We start from the raw sequence: 18405 nt of genomic DNA on the forward strand, positions 1-18405 counted from the left end.
CGCGACTGCAGCCTGCACCGCCTCGCCCGCTCCTCTGGCGCGCAGCGCGCCCCGCCTCCTCTGTTACGAAAGAGCGCTTCTGGCCCCACTTGCTCACGGCTCTATTGCCCCCGCCCTCCGCGTCTCCGGCCCCGCCCCCCCCAGGGGCCGCGTACGCATGTGCGCCGCAGTGGCTTGGCGGGCTGCGGGGCGGGACCTGCGCGAAGGCCCGCCCGCGGCGCTGCCGGCTCCGCCCCGACTCGTCCGGGCGCGCAGGCGCCGCCCGCCCCGCTGGTCTGATTAGCATAAGACCCCCGGGCCCCGCCCCCTGCTTTGCATGCGCACGGCCGGCCCCACCCCCGCTGTCAGCTGGAGGAAGCGGAGTAGGAAGCGGCCGCGATGTCCTTTTGTGTCCTACAAGCAGCCGGCGGCGCCGCCGAGTGAGGGGACGCGGCGCGGTGGGGCGGCGCGGCCCGAGGAGGCGGCGGAGGAGGGGCCGCTCGCGGCCCCCGGCTCACTCTGGCACTCCGGGCCGCTCGGTCCCCATGCCTGCCCGACCGCGCTGCCGGAGCCCCAGGTCCGGGGGCGGAGGGGAGCGCTGCCGCGGGGGTGGGCGGGCGGGGCGCGGGGGCCATGTGCGAGCGCGGCAGGGAGGCGGGCGGGGCGGGCTGCAGGCGGGGTCCGACTCTGGGGCCAGTCCGGGCCACGGTTGGGACCCAGTCGAGGGTCGGACTGGTCAGGGTTCAGGCGGGATCCGGCGTCCGAGTCCTGGTGGGCTGGCCTGGGGCAGGATCTGGCTCTGGCTGCGGGTCCTGACCTGGGTCAGAGTTGGGCCTCCGATCCAGCCCGCCCCGGGGCAGGGTTCAATCCCGCACTTGTCGAAGTCCCTGGGGCTGGCCGGCGTGGAAGACGGGGAGGGCTCTATGTCTGGGAAGGGGCTCTGAAGACCACGTGGGGGCGCTCGAAGGGGCCTGGGGCCACCCTCCTCTCTGGGTCAAAGGTCATCGCACCGGCAGGGGAGAACTTCCTCCTCCTTGCCTCTCCCCACTTACTTCCTGATAACCTGGTAGAGGTCTCCCGCGGGCGGGGAGGGGGAGGCGTAGGAACTTTAGGCAACTTCCCAAAGGTGTGCGCAGGTTGGGGCGGGACGCAGCGCCCCGGGAGGTGGCGGCCTCTGCGACAGCGGGAGTATAAGAGTGGACCTGCAGGCTGGTCGCGAGGAGGTGGAGCGGCGCCCGCCGTGTGCCTGGGATCGGCATGCTGGGGCAGGAGGGCAGCCGCGTGTCAGGTGTGAAAAGCTCTGTAGGTGTTTTCATGAGTCCGTGCCTGTGCGTGTGGATGTGGGGAGACCTAGTGAGACTGTGTGTGATCATGAGCCTTGACTGAGTTCGCGGATGGGGTGTGCGCTCCAGGAAAAGTGTGTGAGCACAAGTGTGCGCAGGAGTGAGCACGGGTTTGGGAAGGCCGGTGCAAGTGTGAAAGCCCCCAGCAGAGAGCGAGCCTGCGTGGGCTTGTGGGGTTCCTGAGCACCCCGGTGAGTGGAGTGTGTGAACTCGGTGTGAGCACGTCCACTGGCCTTGGGTCTGCTCTCCAGTGCAGAATACCCAGATGAGGGCAGGGTCTCAGAGGTCCCCGCAACATCTGGAGAAAACTGGGAAGTATCCTGCTCCTGGCTAGGGATTCCAGGTGGGGTTGAAGGTTGCCTGGGGCTACGGTTACCCTGCTCCCTGGCCTGGGTGGGAGTAGGGGCTTTCTTAGCCTCCCCCAGGTTCCCAAGGGGGAGACCTGCTGTCAGTTATTGGCCCTGAAGACTCTGTTTCCATGGCAACAGCGAGGAGGGGGCAGTGTTCCTGGACAGTCCTTCCTTGGACTCTGCCCCCCTTCCTCCCCCCTTGCTGGGCTTGGAAGCGTGGCCCTAGGCCCGAGGTTGGGCAACCCGTGTGGCAGAGTGTCTCCCATCCCCCATCCCAGTGCCTCCCTGCAAACCTACGGGTCTCTCCCTGCAGGTGACCAGCGCCATGTCCAGCCAGGTGGTGGGCATTGAGCCTCTCTGCATCAAGGCAGAGCCGGCCAGCCCTGACAGTCCAAAGGGTTCCTCGGAGACGGAGACTGAGCCTCCTGTGGCCCTGGCCCCTGGTCCAGCTCCCACCCGCTGCCTCCCAGGCCACAAGGAAGAGGAGGATGGGGAGGGGGCTGGGCCTGGCGAGCAGGGCGGTGGGAAGCTGGTGCTCAGCTCCCTGCCCAAGCGCCTCTGCCTGGTCTGTGGGGATGTGGCCTCCGGCTACCACTATGGTGTGGCATCCTGTGAGGCCTGCAAAGCCTTCTTCAAGAGGACCATCCAGGGTGAGCCCCCAGCCCACTCCCCTGTCCTTTGCCCTGCACCCTCTGGGTACACTGCTGGGTGCAGTAGGCCCCCAGATGGCCGTGGCACCACTTGAGGCTAACAATCTGGTGTTTCCAGTCCCTCTACCTCCCAGAGACACCTTTTCCCTGAGAAGTATGGTAAAAGCACTGGGTGTGCGGATGCATTGCAGGGATATGAGTGAGCTCAGGGTACCACCTGGGTACTCTAGGCCCAGCACCTTCTACAGTGGCTCTGAAAGAGTCCAAGGCAGCCTCTGTCTGTTCCTAAGCTTTGTTCTTGTTTCTGGCCGCTTCTGACCTCTCCCCAGCATAGAACATGTCCCCTTTTTCTTAATTTTCCCAAAGTAGCACCAACACAAGGCAAATTATAAATTTTTTTTTTTTTTTTTGAGACAGAGTCTCACTCTGTTGTTCAGGCTAGAGTGCAGTGGTGCAATCTCTGCTCACTACAACCTCCGCCCCTGGGTTCAAGAGATTCTCCTGCCTCAGCCTCTTGAGTAGCCGGGACTACAGGTGTGCACCACCACGCCCAGCTAATTTTTGTATTTTTAGTAGAGACGACGTTTCACCATGTTGGCCAGGCTGGTCTTGAACTCCTGACCTCAAATGATCCATCTGCCTCGGCCTCCCAAAACATGGCAGATTTTTATCAGTACTTGAGAGGGGCTACATCATAGTTTAGCACCCAACTTTAAAAAGACTAACAGGCAAGGCTGGACACGGTCGCTCACACCTGTAATCCCAGCACTTTGGGAGGCCAAGGTGGGCGGATCACCTGAGGTCAGGAGATCAAGACCAGCCTGGCCAGGGTGGTGAAACCCCATCTCTACTAAAAATGCAAAAAATTAGCTGGGCATGGTGGCTGGTGCCTGTAATCCCAGCTACTTGCTACTACTTGAGAGGCTGAGGCAGGAGAATTGCTTGAACCAAGATTTGAGGCAGAGGTTGCAGTGAGCCAAGATCACACCACTGCACTCCAGCCTGGGTGACAGAGCGAGATTCCGTCTCAAAAAAAAAAAAAAAAAAAAGGCCGGGCGCTGTGGCTCATGCCTGTAATCCCAGCACTTTGGGAGGCCGAGGCGGGTGGATCATGAGGTCAGGAGATCGAGACCATCCTGGCTAACACGGTGAAACACCGTCTCTACTAAAAATATAAAAAAATTAGCCGGGCGTGGTGGTGGGCACCTGTAATCCCAGCTACTCGGGAGGCTGAGGCAGGAGAATGGCATGAACCCAGGAGGCGGAGGTTGCAGTGGGCTGAGATCACGCCACTGCACTCCAGCCTGGGTGACAGAGTGAGACTCCGTCTCAAAAAAAAAGGCCGGGTGTGGTGGCTCATGCCTGTAATCCCAGCACTTTGGGAGGCCGAGGCGGACGGATCACCTGAGGTCAGGAGTTTGAGACCAGCCTGACCAATGTGATGAAATCCTGTCTCTACTAAAAATACAAATTAGCCGAGCATGGTGGCATGCGCCTGTCATCCCAGTTACTCAGGAGGCTGAGACAGGAGAATTGCTTGAACCCGGGAGGCAGAGGTTGCAATGAGCCCAGATCGCGCCATTACACTCTAGCCTGGGCAACAAAAGTGAAACTCCATCTAAAAAAAAAAACAAAAAACGCTGGGCTTGGTGGCTCATGGCCTGTAATCCTAGCACTTTGGGAGGCCGAGGCCGGTGGATCACGAGGTCAGGAGTTCGAGACCAGCCTGGCCAACATGGTAAAACCCCGTCTCTACTAAAAATACAAAAATTAGCAGGGCGTGGTGGTGAGTGCCTGTAATCCCAGCTACTTGGGAGGCTGAGGCAGGAGAATCACTTGAACCTGGGAGGCAGAGATCATGCCACAGCAGTCTATGCTGGGCAATAGAATGAGACACTCTCATCTCAAAAAAAAAAAAGGACTTACAGGGATCTCTGCTCTTAAAAGTCACTGATTTTTTTCTCACTCAGGAAGGCTTATCAGAATTCGGGGGAATGAGCAAGATGCTGACATTAAGCATTGCCTGGGAAGGGCCTATTATTTCTGTTATTTCTGCTTTCATGTAACCATTGGTTACTTTGGGGGCTATAACACGTATAATTAAAAAAAAAAAAAAAGGCCAGGTGTGGTGGCTCACGCCTGTAATCTCAGCACTTTCGGAGGCTGAGATGGGAGGATAACAAGGTCAGGAGTTCAAGACCAGCCTGGCCAACATGGTGAAACCCTGTCTCTATTAAAAATACAAAAATTAGCCCGGTGTGGTGGTGGGTGCCTATAGTCCAGCTACTCAGGAGGCTGAGGCAGAAGAATTGCTGGAACCCAGGAGGTGGAGGTTGGAGTGAGCCAAGATCGTGCCACTGCACTCCCAGCCTGGGTGACAGAGTGAGAGTCTGTCTCAAAAAAAAAAAAAAAAAAAAAATCTTGAGTGCTTACCTTGTGCTAGGCACTGTGTTCTTTTATGATCTCAGTTAGTCCCCATAGCAACCCTATAAGGTGTCAGTACTCTTATAACTGAGACTAAGAGAGGCATTTGAAACTTTGTTGAAGTCTCACAACTAGGAAATGGCAGAACCAAGATTTGAACTTGGTTCAGTATAGGTCCAGAGCTGAGCTCTTCAATGTTAGACTGCTTCCTCTGCTTATTACTAATAACACCGAACTTTGGACAGACGCGGAATGACTGATTGTGACATTCCAGCAAGTTTTTTTTTTTTTTTTTTTTTTTTTTTTTGAGACAGTCTCGCGCGGTCGCCCAGGCTGGAGTGCAGTGGCGCGATCTCGGCTCACTGCAAGCTCCGCCTCCTGGGTTCACGCCATTCTCCTGCCTCAGCCTCCCCAGTGGCTGGGACTACAGGCGCCTGCCACCACGCCTGGCCAATTTTTTGTATTTTTAGTAGAGACTGGGTTTCACCGTGTTAGCCAAGATGGTCTTGATCTCCTGACCTCAAGATCCACCCGCCTTGGCCTCCCAAAGTGCTGGGATTACAGGTGTGACCCACTGCTCCCGGCCAAGTTTTTTTTTTTTTTTTTTTTTGAGATGGAGTTTTGCTCTTGTTGTCCAGGCTGGAGTGCAATGGCCTGCAGTCGTGGCTCACTGCAACCTCTGCCTCCAGGGTTCAAGCCATTCGCCTGCCTCAGCCTCCCAAGTAGCTGGGATTACAGGTGTCTGCCACCATGCCCGGCTAATTTTTGTGTTTTTAGTAGGGATGGGGTTTCACCATGTTGGCCAGGCTGGTCTCAAACTCCTGACCCCAGGTGATCTGCCCTTCTCGGGCTTCCAAAGTGCTGGGATTACAGGTGTGTGCCCTTGCGCCCAGCCAATCCAGCAAGTTTTAACTTGGCCAAAATCCACTAATCTAAAACTTTGTGCACCCTTCCCGCTCTGAAGACCAGTGAGCCAGCCGGCCAGGGTGCAGGTGTCTCCTACCTACCCTGGGGCCCCTCACTGTATGTTGACTATTGACAAATATTTATTGTGTGCTGGCTGTGAATAGGAATTATATATTGAGCACTTAGGTGTCATGAACCATGCTAGATGTTTTGCCCATATTATCCCCTTTAATTCTCACAACCCAACTCTGTGGGGCACTTTTACAGCTGGGAAACTGAGGGTTCGAGGGGTTAGGTATGGGACTTGCCCAAGGTCATAAAGGTATGTGGTAGCCAGAGTCCCTGCTCGGCACAGACCTGTTCTTTGCTGTCCTGGCCAGTGTTCTAGGCCTTGGGGACACAGCTGGGGCTGAAGCAGGGCTGTTTCTGCCCTCAAGCAGTTTACATCCTGGCAGAGGGGAGGGCTGGGCAACAGTGAGTTGCACAGACTTGTCTTATTACAGCCGTGGTCTGTGCAGGAAGGGGAGGTGCTGGTTCTGAGGCTCCAGAGGCCTTGTCTTTTTTTTTTTTTTTTTTTTTTGAGATGGAGTCTTGCTCTGTCGCTCAGGCTGGAGTCCAGTGGCGCGATCTCGGCTCAGTGCAAGCTCCGCTTCCCGGGTTCACGCCATTCTGCTGCCTCAGCCTCCCAAGTAGCTGGGACTACAGGTGCCCACCACCACGCCCGGCTAATTTTTTTTGTATTTTTAGTAGAGACGGGGTTTCACCGTGTTAGCCAGGATGGTCTCGAACTCCTGACCTCGTGATCTGCCCACCTCGGCCTCCCAAAGTGCTGGGATTACGCTCCCGGCCTCTTTTTTTTTTTAGACGGAGTCTCACTCTGTCGCCAGGCTGGAGTGCAGTGGCATGATCTCAGCTCACTGCAACCTCCGCCTCCCAGGTTCAAGCGATTCTCCTGCCTTAGCCTCCTGAGTAGCTGGGAGTACAGGCGCATGCCCAGCTAATTTTTGTATTTTTAGTAGAGACGGGGTTTCACCGTGTTGGTCAGGCTGGTCTCGAACTCCTGACCTCGTGATCTGCCTGCCTCGGCCTCCCAAAGTGCTGAGATTATAGGCATGAACCACTGCGCCTGGCCTTTTTTTTTTTTTTTTGATACAGAGTTTCGTTCTGGTTGCCCAGGCTGGAGTGCAATGGCATGATCTCGGTTCACTGCAACCTCTGCCTCCCGGGTTCAAGCGATCTCCTGCCTCAGCCTCCCGAGCAGCTGGGATTACAGACATGCACCACCATGCCCAGCTAATTTTTTTTTTTTTTTTTTGAGATGGAGTCTTGCTGTGTCACCCAGGCTGGAGTGCAGTGGCACAATCTCGGCTCACTGCAATCACTGCCTCCCTGGTTCAAGTGGTTCTCCTTCCTCAGCCTCCTGAGTAGCTGGGACTACAGGCACCTGCCACCACGCCCAGCTAATTTTTGTACTTTTAGTAGAGATGGGGTTTTACCATGTTGGCCAGGCTGTTCTCGAACTCCTGACCTCAGATGATCCACCCATCTCGGTCTCCCAAAGTGCTGGGATTACAGGCGTGAGCCACTGCGCCCGGCCATGGTGTCTTGAGTTGAGTGCAGAAGCCCAAGTAGGAGGTAGGAGAAAATGCACTGCGAGGAGAAACGTGCTGCGGCCTGCTGTCTAGCTGTGTCATTTGGTCCTTGCGGGGCCCTGTGAGGCCTGGAGGGCCGCCAGCACCCACCATGTGCCAGGCCTCGTTGCTAGTGCTGGGGCCAGTTCCTGCCCCGGTGGAGCTGCCACTGAAGGGGGAGGCATAATAAATGAGATAGGTGAGTGCATATGCAGCGTGTTCTGTGGGCTGAGGGCTGAAGAGAAACCAGAAGCAGGGCTCAGAGGCTAGGAGGACTCTGCGAAGGGATCTGGCATTGTCACAGGGTGGCCAGGGAAGACCTCCAAGGTGACAGTGAGCAGAGGGAGGTGAGGGAGCCTGTGTGGACTTCAGGACCAGAGCTCCAGGCAGGGCCTGTTTGAGGAACATGGAGGAGGCAAGAGCAAGGAGCAGAGGTCAAAAGGAGGCAAGAAGCAGGGGCATAGGCCTGGGAGGACGTGGGTTCGCATTGGCTTGGACTCAGAGAAGGGAAATCCGCAGAGGGTTTTGAGAAGAGGAGGTACAGGATGTAATGGAGGCTTAATAGGACCCTCTTGGCTGCTGTGTCGAGAACAGACTGGAGCAAGCAGGGACAGAGCAGGAGGCCAGCGAGGGGCGAGGTGACAGTGACTATCCGGTCGAGGGTGGAAGTAGTTGCCAGGGGCAGGAGGTGGATTCTGGACCTTGGAGGAGGTAAAGCCCACCATAATGTGTTGGTGGCTTGGATGTGGGGTGTGAGAGGAACCAGAGATTCTGCCTAGGTTTCTTCTTGGGCAAGTGAACACATGGAGTCCACGTAGGCTGTGTTTGGTCCGAGATGCCTTCTAGACATGCAGGATGTCGAGGAGGCAGCTGGAGAGATGGGTCTGGAGCTCACAGCAAGTACAGGCTAGAGGTAGAAACGTGAGAGCCCCACGGCTGGGGAAGATCGCCATGGGATTGGAGATGAGCTCCAAGGACAGCCCTCGCAGTCTGGATGGAAGAGCTTGGGAAGATGCACAGAAACCACAAAGTGGCTGGCGCGGTGGGAGGAAAACCAGAGTGTATGGTGTCCTAGAAGCAAAAGAAGACAGTGTTTAAGTGTTTCTAGGAGCAGGAAGTGATCAGCAGCCTTAGATCCTCCTTTTAGGCCAAGTAACATGAGGACTGAGAATTGACCACTGGATTTAGCAATGCAGAGGTCCTTGTGGCCCTTGATGTCAGCAGATGAGGGCAGTGTGGTCCAGAGATGGGGCTCGGGGCCGAGATGCAGCCCCGCTGCCTGGTCCAGCTCCTCCCTCATCCAGGCAGGGCTCCCCCACCCAGCAGCCACTCCCCTCCCTGCCTGCTCATGGCCGCCTGCTCTCCCTTTCCTCCCCGTACCCCCAGACCTGTGCTTGCCCGGGGAGAGTCAGGGCTCTCCTGTCAGCTGGGTCCCCTCCCGGCCCTGGGAGGCCGCCACTGGAGCCCTGCCTCTTCCTGGCAGGGAGCATCGAGTACAGCTGTCCAGCCTCCAACGAGTGTGAGATCACCAAGCGGAGACGCAAGGCCTGCCAGGCCTGCCGCTTCACCAAGTGCCTGCGGGTGGGCATGCTCAAGGAGGGTGAGCGCTGGGCAGGGGCTGGGTGAGGGCTGGGGGAGTCGGGGACCCGGGCCAGGTGGGGGTGAGGCCTGGGAGTTCTGGTGAGTGGACTCGGGGAGGACAGCTCTGGAGAGCAAGCCCCACCCTGCCCACAGCACCACAGTCACAGTCCTATCTGTCCTACAATTCAAGGAGTGCGCCTGGACCGCGTCCGGGGTGGGCGGCAGAAGTACAAGCGGCGGCCAGAGGTGGACCCACTGCCCTTCCCGGGCCCCTTCCCTGCTGGGCCCCTGGCAGTCGCTGGAGGCCCCCGGAAGACAGGTGAGAGCACTGTGGGTCCCTGGGGCTAGGAAACGGGAGGCCTATGTGTGGCATCATAGTTACCTTGGGCACTGGGACCTGTATTTCCCCTTCGTCTCTTCACTCACTCATTTCCCCAAGACATGTGAAACTGCCTTTTCCTGCATCAGGAAAAGTAGGACTGGGAACAGGGACGATTTTCCAACACTCACGGCCTGTCCACAAAGACATGGGCTTTCCCTGGGAAAGAGTTAGTTAGCGCTCTTCCCTGGAGGGAAGTCGCTGGCCAGCTGCTACTGAGGAAGGCCACAGGGGGAGCGACTGTGGGAAGATGCTTGACCCCTGAGGCCCGACAGATTCGAGTGCTCCTGACTCTTGTCCTCTAATTGTCACTGCAGCCCCAGTGAATGCACTGGTGTCTCATCTGCTGGTGGTTGAGCCTGAGAAGCTCTATGCCATGCCTGACCCCGCGGGCCCTGATGGGCACCTCCCAGCCGTGGCTACCCTCTGTGACCTCTTTGACCGAGAGATCGTGGTCACCATCAGCTGGGCCAAGAGCATCCCAGGTAAAGGGCCTAGGTGACCCAGGGCTGCCCTGAACGGGCCCGGCTCTGGTGCGCTTGCTCAGCCAGGCCCGCTCCCCGCTGCCTCCTAGGCTTCTCATCGCTGTCGCTGTCTGACCAGATGTCAGTACTGCAGAGCGTGTGGATGGAGGTGCTGGTGCTGGGTGTGGCCCAGCGCTCACTGCCACTGCAGGATGAGCTGGCCTTCGCTGAGGACTTAGTCCTGGATGAAGAGGGGGCACGGGCAGCTGGCCTGGGGGAACTTGGGGCTGCCCTGCTGCAACTAGTGCGGCGGCTGCAGGCCCTGCGGCTGGAGCGAGAGGAGTATGTTCTACTGAAGGCCCTGGCCCTTGCCAATTCAGGTGAGTCTGGGGCAGGCACTGACAGCTGTCTCCATAAGGTCTTCAGGTTTTTAACTCAGTGATGGTGGCACAGTTCCATTTTGCAGATAAGGAAAACAGGCTTAGGGAAGAACAATGACTTGCTCAAAGTCAAAAAGCAAGCCAAGTGCAGGCTCCAAACTGCACACAGGATTTTGAGGCCTAGTACCATGCTAATGCAGAAAAGTCAAGTTTAGTGGGAGGGAAGGTGGGGAGGGTATAAGGTGGCCACAGTTGAGGGAGAAAGGGTGGGGTCCTGGCCCACGAGCCGCAGCAGTGAGTGGTGCCTCTCAGTCAACCAATCAACAAATCCTCGTTTGGCTCCTCCTTAGGCCCCATCCCGCAGTGCTCAAGATGTGGGGAGTGCCCTTGCCAGAGATAGCCCAGGCCAACACCACGCCCCTCTCTTGCAGACTCTGTGCACATCGAAGATGCCGAGGCTGTGGAGCAGCTGCGAGAAGCTCTGCACGAGGCCCTGCTGGAGTACGAAGCCGGCCGGGCCGGCCCCGGAGGGGGTGCTGAGCGGCGGCGGGCGGGCAGGCTGCTGCTCACACTACCGCTCCTCCGCCAGACAGCGGGCAAAGTGCTGGCCCATTTCTATGGGGTGAAGCTGGAGGGCAAGGTGCCCATGCACAAGCTGTTCTTGGAGATGCTCGAGGCCATGATGGACTAAGGCAAGGGGTGGGACTGGTGGGGGTTCTGGCAGGACCTGCCTAGCATGGGGTCAGCCCCAAGGGCTGGGGCGGAGCTGGGGTCTGGGCAGTGCCACAGCCTGCTGGCAGGGCCAGGGCAATGCCATCAGCCCCTGGGAGCAGGCCCCACGCCCTCTCCTCCCCCTCCTAGGGGGTGTCAGAAGCTGGGAACGTGTGTCCAGGCTCTGGGCACACTGCTGCCCCTTGCAAGCCATAACGTGCCCCCAGAGCTTAGGGGGCCTTGCGGAAGCCATAGGGGGCTGCAGGGGATGTGTGGGAGGCAGAAGCCTATCTCAGGGAGGGAAGGGGATGGAGGCCACAGTCTCCCTGTGGGTGATGCTTTTGCTGCTGCTTAATCCTACCCCCTCTTCAGAGCAGAGTGGGACTTGGAGAGCAAAGGCCCATGCCCCCTTCGCTCCTCCTCTCATCATTTGCATTGGGCATTAGTGCCCCCCCTTGAAGCAATAACTCCAAGCAGACTCCAGCCCCTGGACCCCTGGGGTGGCCAGGGCTTCCCCATCAGCTCCCAACAAGCCTCCTCAGGGGGCAGGAGAGCACTGCCTCTATGCCCTGCAGAGCAATAACACTATATTTATTTTTGGGTTTGGCCAGGGAGGCGCAGGGACATGGGGCAAGTCAGGGCCCAGAGCCCTTGGCTGTACAGAGACTCTATTTTAATGTATATTTGCTGCAAAGAGAAACCGCTTTTGGTTTTGAACCTTTAATGAGAAAAAAATATATAATGTCGAGCTCAAGAACACTGTGTGTTTGGTGTCATTGGGTCAAGGGTTGGGGATACACACGGCAGAATTCGGAAACAGGGTATATATCAACAAAAATACACACAGTCATAACAAGAAAAACTGGAGCCTGGCACAATCAACTCTCAGTTTCCTCTTCACTCAGCAGCATGTTGGGGATCCCGCGGCTGATGGGGAATATACGTCCAGATTCTGGGCACTGCAGGGTGCCCTCTATCACTTCCACCTGCGGGCGGGGAGGGACAGAGCTGAGCACTGGCAGCCTCAGTGCGGGAGGCAGGTGGCCCGGGAAGCAAGCGATGGGCCGCTTCTCACCTCCAGCAGCAGGTGGTGCATGGTCCTCAGAAACTCTTCATTCTCCTCATATCCCTCAACCGGCCCTTTAGGCACCTGGATCAGGCGCAACTGTGGGCAAGACGCCGAAATTATCTCCAGGCATCCCGAACTCCCGCCTCAGCCCGGCTGAGGTGTGCCCGCCCCGCACTCCCCGGGATATGCTCGGGCGGGGTAAGGATCCTCACGTTATCTGCCGCCTCCAGGAACGCCGACCACTCCACCTTAGGTATCATACGCGCCACGAAGTTGGGATTGAATTCCACAGGGCAGATACGGACCTCGGTGGCCTGCAGGGCGGAGGAATTTAGTTAGGTAAGCACTGGACCGCGGCCCACCATCCCGCCCGAAAAGGGAAGACTGCCGCCGGCGGGTACCTGGAGGCGCAGGGGGAAGCCACGGGACCCCACCCCCCGCACATGCGAGCTCAGCAGATTGTGGGTGAGCAGTTTCATGTCGCCGCACAAGCGCTCGCCAGGCCGGAACCGGAAAGACGTCGTCATCCGCTGCGTCACTTCCGAGGATGCTCCGCTCGATGCTATTGGATGGCCAGGAGAACCGGAAGTGGCGAACTTGCTAGAACTTCTCGTGTTTGTGGGAGCTGAGGTAGATAGGTGAAAGACCTGTCGGGTCACGCGCCGCTACCGGAAGCGTCTCAGCAGAAGGTTCCTACGGCGCACGCCCAGCTGTTTTTTTGCCACAACTCCTTCGTAATATGCAAATCAAAATAGCTGCAATGCAGAGGCTTTCGTTGAATGCAAAATAAACATATTTTACTCCTACACTGGCGCCTAACACCGTCGTCTTCTGTACCCCGCTTTCGGTTAAGGGGCAGAAATACTGCCCTATCTGTAAATTAGGCCCATGGAAGCCAAGCGGCACCTCATTCCTATATGCAAATTAGCTGCTCCAGTGCCGAAAGCTCTGCCCCACTTGTAGTTGCGTCTGCTGTTCAGCCCCCAATGAGGCGAGGGTCCCGGAAGCCCTGTTCTACGCGTAGCCGCTCGCGCTTGCGCAGTGGCCTGAGGCGGCCCAGGCCCGCCTTTCGCAGGGTGTCGCAGCTGTGCCTCCAGCGGTGCCCCGCCTGCTGCGGTGGCCCCAGCCAGGGGGCGGAGTGGAAGTGGTCGTGGGGCGGGTATGGGACTAGCCGGCGTGTGCACCCTGAGACGCTCAGCGGGCTATATACTCGTCGGTGGGGCAGCCGGTCAGTCTGTGGCAGCGGCAGCGGCAGCAAGACGGTGGAGTGAAAGAGGGTGGGCGTCTGGCGGGGTCCGCAGTTTCAGCAGAGCCGCTGCAGCCATGGCCCCGATCAAGGTGACCGCTGGCCCGGCCGGGCCTGACATCCCCTACTACCCCCATGGCAATCCCCGTCCCGCTGGTCTGAGAGTATCGCCTTATTTCCTGCCTGCCAGACCCCTCCCCGCCGCCCGCCCGGATCATCCCTTCAGAAGGCCCTCGTGGCTGCCCACCCTTCTCGCCAATCGTGGGGGCCTCACCTCCCGGGACAGTCCCGAGGCATTGTGGTTTTTTTTTTTTTTTTGAGACGGAGTCTTTCTGTGTCGCCCAGGCTGGAGTGCAGTGTCGCAGTCTCTGCTCACTGCAGCCTCCGCCTCCTGGGTTCAAGCGATTCTACTGCCTCAGCCTCCTGAGTAGCTGGGACTACAGGCGCGAGCCACCACGCCCGGCTATTGTATTTTTAATAGAGACGGGATTTCACCCTGTTCAGATTGGTCTCGAACTCCTGACCTCAGGTGAACCACCCGCCTCGGCCTCCCGAAGTGCTGGGATTACAGGTGTCAGACACCACTCCCGGCCTTATTTCCCCTATCTTCTGAAACAGCTGTCCCTTAGCGCCCCTGCGGGGGCTCCCCCCATCCCACTCCGCGACCTCCCCTCCTCCCATGGCGAATTCCCACCTTTCTGCCTTGTCTTTCACTCAGCTCCTGGAACCATCCCCAGGGCCGTGGACCTTCCCCTTTCTCCTCCCAAACCCTGTGAGACCCCATTCCCTTTCTACTTCATCCTGCTCCCAACCTTTGAGCTCCTCAGAGACTCCCTCACCTCTGACTCTCTCTCCCTACCCACTCTGGCCCCATGAAGCCCTCAAGTACTCTGGGGATGGATCCTTCCCCCTTCAAAAGATTCCTTCTTTTGTTCTACACCTCCTGGGTGTAGGGGCCTGGACACCCTCCCTCAACGTTCCACCTGCCGATGCCCTTCCTCTTCCTTCTCCTGAGGGTGGGACCCTCAGACCTGGCCAAGATCCTCTCCCTCCGTGTTGTCAGGGACTGCTCCTCACCCCCAAATACAGCCCTCTAGCCCCTGCCCATTTTATCCCACTCCTTTCCTGTAACCTAGACCGCATGTTATGCAACCCTTTGCGACACTTGGGGAAGACTTCCCTCCCTTTTTCTGTTGTCATCAATGGCCCCTTAAGAGGAGCAGGGCCACCTTGAAACTTGGAAGATATGGGGTAACCCGGTGCGAGCGGGCAGGGAGGGCCCTTGGAAACTCTGACAGGGCTGGAGTATCCTGCTGGGTTTTAGCCTCGGCTCCTGCAGGTGCAGCTGCCAGGCTCTCTGTTCACCTTCCTGCCTCTGGTTTGCCCCGGCTCCCTCACCCCCCTTACCCTGGAGTCCTTCCCTCTAGGTGGGAGATGCCATCCCAGCAGTGGAGGTGTTTGAAGGCGAGCCAGGAAACAAGGTGAACCTGGCAGAGCTGTTCAAGGGCAAGAAGGGTGTGCTGTTTGGAGTTCCCGGGGCTTTCACCCCTGGATGTTCCAAGGTGAGGCCCTTCCCCTTCTGAAGATCAGGACCTGGGATCTTTTTTGTTGCTCTTAAGCCCTCCACAGTCCTGATAGGACTCCTAAAAAGCATTTCAGTGCCATCAGAAAACAAGTAGAGCTGGGTAGAGCTGGGCGCAGTAGCTCACGCCTGTAATCCCAGCCCTTTGAGAGGCCAAGGCGGGTGGATCATGAGATCAGGAGTTCAAAACCAGCCTGGCCAAGATGGTGAAACCCTGTCTCTACTAAAAATGCAAAAAAATCAGCCGGTCATGGTGGCGGGCGCCTGTAATCCCAGCTACTGGGGAGGCTGAGGCAGAGAATTGCTTGAACCCAGGAGGCGGAGGTTGCAGTGAGTGGAGATCGTGCCACTGCACTCCAGCCTGGGCGAAAGAGCGAGACTCCGTCTGAAAATTTAAAAAAAAGAAAAAGAAAACAAGTAGAGACTACAAAAAGGGAACAGTACCAGGAATGTTGGAGAAAAGCATATTACAATTAAATCCAGCACCCCTGTTGGTCCTGCTAAATGACAGGCCCTGTGGAAGGTGCTTGCAACTCAGATAAGTAAGACATAGTTCTGCCCATGGAAAGTTCATGTCTGGACCATAAGGCATTAGGTTTCATTCTGAGCTTCCTAGTGGCCAAGGCAAAAAGGAAATAGAATGGTTTAGACAGCTCTCATTGTCTGATCAAAGGTGTTGAGGCAGAGCACTGAGGAGGGCCTGGAGATGAAGGGTGGGCTGGGGGTCAGATGGAATTATCCCTTTGCCGACCCTTTCTTCCCCTTCCCCAGACCCACCTGCCAGGGTTTGTGGAGCAGGCTGAGGCTCTGAAGGCCAAGGGAGTCCAGGTGGTGGCCTGTCTGAGTGTTAATGATGCCTTTGTGACTGGCGAGTGGGGCCGAGCCCACAAGGCGGAAGGCAAGGTGAGGTGCTGGGCCTGCAGGGAGTCAGGGCCAGGTAGGATATTCTTCTTGTAACCTTTGCTTTCTCTGCAGGTTCGGCTCCTGGCTGATCCCACTGGGGCCTTTGGGAAGGTGAGTGTTCCCCTGACCGCCACAGGGACATGGCAGTGTGGGGAGCAGTGGAGGCCCTTGGCCTCTTCAGGAATTTCTGACACTTTTCTCTGTTTCTTCTTAGGAGACAGACTTATTACTAGATGATTCGCTGGTGTCCATCTTTGGGAATCGACGTCTCAAGAGGTAAAAGTAGAGAGTCCTGTGTGGAGAGAGTCCTGTGTGGGGAGAGTCCTCTCTGGAGTTCTCTTGGGCCCCTGGCTCTTCACCACCTGTCTCCATGACCAGCCTCCAAGCCCAGGCTGATGCAGCTGGCTGGGCCCCTCTTTCCGGCAGGTTCTCCATGGTGGTACAGGATGGCATAGTGAAGTCCCTGAATGTGGAACCAGATGGCACAGGCCTCACCTGCAGCCTGGCACCCAACATCATCTCACAGCTCTGAGGCCCTAGGCCAGATCACTTCCTCCACCCCTCCCTATCTCACCTGCCCAGCCCTGTGCCAGGGCCCTGCAATTGGAATGTTGGCCAGATTTCTACAATAAACACTTGTGGTTTGTGTCCATCTCCTTGGTTATGAATGGCTGTTTCGCTAAGCACCAGGCATTCTGGCATCATCACAGACTGGGTGAGAGTGGTGAGGGCGCAGATGGGCTGAGGGAGAATGTAGGGGGTCATGGCTTAATTAAGGGGGAGCTAGGGAGGGCCTTTCAAGGGAGGTGTTTTGTTGTTTTTTTTTTGAGACAGAGTTTCACTCTGTCACCTAGGCTGGAGTGCAGTGGCGTGATCTTGGCTCACCACAACCTCCACCTCCCTGGTTCAAGCGATTTTCCTGCCTCAGACTCCCCAGTAGATGGGAATACAGGTGTCTGCCACCACGCCCAACTAAGTTTTTGTATTTTTGGTAGAGACGGGGTTTCACCATGTTACCCAGGCTGGTCTCGAACTCTGACCTCAGGTGATCACCCGCCTCCACCTCCCAAAGTGCTGGGATTACAGGTGTGAGCCACTGCGCCCGGCCTCGAGGCAGGTGTTACTGAGCACTGAGAAGGAGCCAGCAATCTGAAGAGGAAGGGAAGAAGCGGTCCCCACAGAGGCAGCACAGAGGGCAAGGCCCAGCCGTTGCCATGTGGCGCACAGTGTGGCCTTTGTACCTGCTCTCTGGGTGCTGACTGATGCCATTTAGTCTGGAAACCTCCTGGTGGGAACCTTGGCTCCCAGCATTCCTGCCGGGGCCCAGCCCCACTGTCCTTTCAGACTGAACCCCTCCTGGGCACACCCTCATCCCAGGAAGAGCTCAGGTCACCTTAGGACCGTCTGATGGACAGGGAGAGGGGCTCTGGCACAGCACTTGCTCATTCCAGGAGGGCTCCCTGGGGGAAGAGTCTAGGTGAGCTGGGGAGGGGAGAAGATGGTGGTGAGGCCTGACCAGCGGTGGCTGGGTGTGAGGGGCCTCGAGTGGGGACACCAGCAGGGTGTGGGGATGGGGGCCATTGCCACGGCAGGCCCTGCTCCTGGGCCTCTGCCCCTTGGCGCAGGGAAGCCACGTGTGTGATGGTGAGGCCCCACTGCGTGAAGTCTAGGGGGCCTCTGTACCCTGCGCGATGCTGCCTGCCTGCCTGCCCCAGGTGTGGTAACAGCCCTCACAAGAATCGGTGAGGTATGGACTGCTGCTGCCTCTCAGCCACCTACAGGGAGTCCGGATTCCATCACCCTGTGGAGTTGCCCTGCCATGAACCACATCAATACCTGGTTCCCGGGCACTTCTTGCCTAGTGGTCCCCAGGGGTCAGCCCCCACTGCTGACTCAGGCAGGCCACACTCTTGAGAGGTCAGGGAGAAGGTCAAGGCAGGGCCTCATAGAGCAAATGACCCTTGAGGCAGTGGGAGTGGTGCCTTAAGTGGGAGGTGGAGAGAGCCCCATAGCCCTAGGGGTAGAGGGTGGGACAATCCCATGCTGCCACAGCAAGGTGGGTAGTGGGAGTAGGGGGGGAATATTGGGGACAAGAGAGGATGCCTGGAGGTCAGTGGGATTTCTGAAGCTAGTGAGCAGCTTGCCTTCCACCCTACAGGCATGTTGGCCATGGGCTACCTTGTGCAGCCCCCAAGCTGGGAGGCTGGGAGAGGCACCAGATGGGCAGCAGAGAGCAGGACCCATGATGAGAGCAATGCCCAGGAGGTGGAGGTGGGGATGTGTTGGGAGGGAGGGTGCATCCAGGGAGGTGCTTGCTGAAGGTGGAGGGGCTGGGTGCTTATGGTCATGTCTGTGAGAACACTCAGTAGGAGGGGAGCCAGCCTCCCTGCCCAGGGTTGCAGGTGCTCAGCCTGCCCAAGTCATGCTGCCCACCAACCTCTGTCACCGTGGTTCTCTCCCACAACCTGCCACCCCTTCAGGGGTCCCAGGTGAGGGCAGGGAAGGAGGCTGACTGCACCTCCAGCTGCCCTGGTAACCTGCCTGCCTCTCCTCTCCTGCCAAACTCGGGGGTACAGTGTTGCCCTCATGGACACGCATGGCACAAAGCCCCTTTCTTTCTCGGATACCACCTCTTTATCTTGTCATCATACAAATGAGAAAACCGACGTGGAGCTTCCTGCAGGGCACCTGTGACCTAATGAGTGTCTCCATCAGTAAATAGGGGGTGGTGGTGGCAAACAGCCCACCCCACTGGCTGTGCACCCCGCGCTACCCGGGTAGTAGCTCCCTGCTATCGGGGAAGCCCA

General features: G+C 57.7%; 3 protein-coding genes across 5 annotated transcripts; 2 read left to right on the top strand and 1 right to left on the bottom strand.

The window, feature by feature from the left end:
* Nucleotides 1-299: 299 nt before the first annotated feature.
* ESRRA (estrogen related receptor alpha) lies at nucleotides 300-11552 on the top strand. 2 transcript variants are annotated; one of them, XM_030811067.1, is made up of 8 exons: nucleotides 300-556; nucleotides 1106-1267; nucleotides 1986-2322; nucleotides 8767-8883; nucleotides 9055-9183; nucleotides 9561-9728; nucleotides 9818-10087; nucleotides 10519-11552. In XM_030811067.1, the coding sequence occupies exons 1-8, from the start codon at nucleotides 317-319 to the stop codon at nucleotides 10776-10778; spliced, it is 1683 nt and encodes a 560-aa protein (XP_030666927.1). In that variant the 5' UTR covers nucleotides 300-316; the 3' UTR covers nucleotides 10779-11552. The 2 variants fall into 2 exon arrangements, with proteins under 2 accessions (XP_030666927.1, XP_012351897.2); XM_012496443.2 differs by lacking the exon at nucleotides 1106-1267.
* TRMT112 (tRNA methyltransferase subunit 11-2) lies at nucleotides 11503-12888 on the bottom strand. The gene is made up of 4 exons (XM_003274159.4): nucleotides 12269-12888; nucleotides 12080-12181; nucleotides 11874-11963; nucleotides 11503-11784 (listed from the first exon to the last, which is right to left on the bottom strand). The coding sequence occupies exons 1-4, from the start codon at nucleotides 12392-12394 to the stop codon at nucleotides 11677-11679; spliced, it is 426 nt and encodes a 141-aa protein (XP_003274207.1). The 5' UTR covers nucleotides 12395-12888; the 3' UTR covers nucleotides 11503-11676.
* Nucleotides 12889-12898: 10 nt separating this feature from the next.
* PRDX5 (peroxiredoxin 5) lies at nucleotides 12899-16250 on the top strand. Of its 2 annotated transcripts, XM_030811068.1 has the most exons (6): nucleotides 12899-13205; nucleotides 14541-14675; nucleotides 15467-15598; nucleotides 15671-15709; nucleotides 15813-15874; nucleotides 16025-16250. In XM_030811068.1, the coding sequence occupies exons 1-6, from the start codon at nucleotides 13029-13031 to the stop codon at nucleotides 16128-16130; spliced, it is 651 nt and encodes a 216-aa protein (XP_030666928.1). In that variant the 5' UTR covers nucleotides 12899-13028; the 3' UTR covers nucleotides 16131-16250. The 2 variants fall into 2 exon arrangements, with proteins under 2 accessions (XP_030666928.1, XP_030666929.1); XM_030811069.1 differs by lacking the exon at nucleotides 14541-14675 and having other exon boundaries at nucleotides 12926-13205.
* The last annotated feature ends 2155 nt before the right edge of the window (nucleotides 16251-18405 follow it).

The sequence above is a fragment of the Nomascus leucogenys genome, chromosome 4 (genome assembly GCF_006542625.1).
Source record: "Nomascus leucogenys isolate Asia chromosome 4, Asia_NLE_v1, whole genome shotgun sequence".
NCBI lineage: Eukaryota > Metazoa > Chordata > Mammalia > Primates > Hylobatidae > Nomascus > Nomascus leucogenys.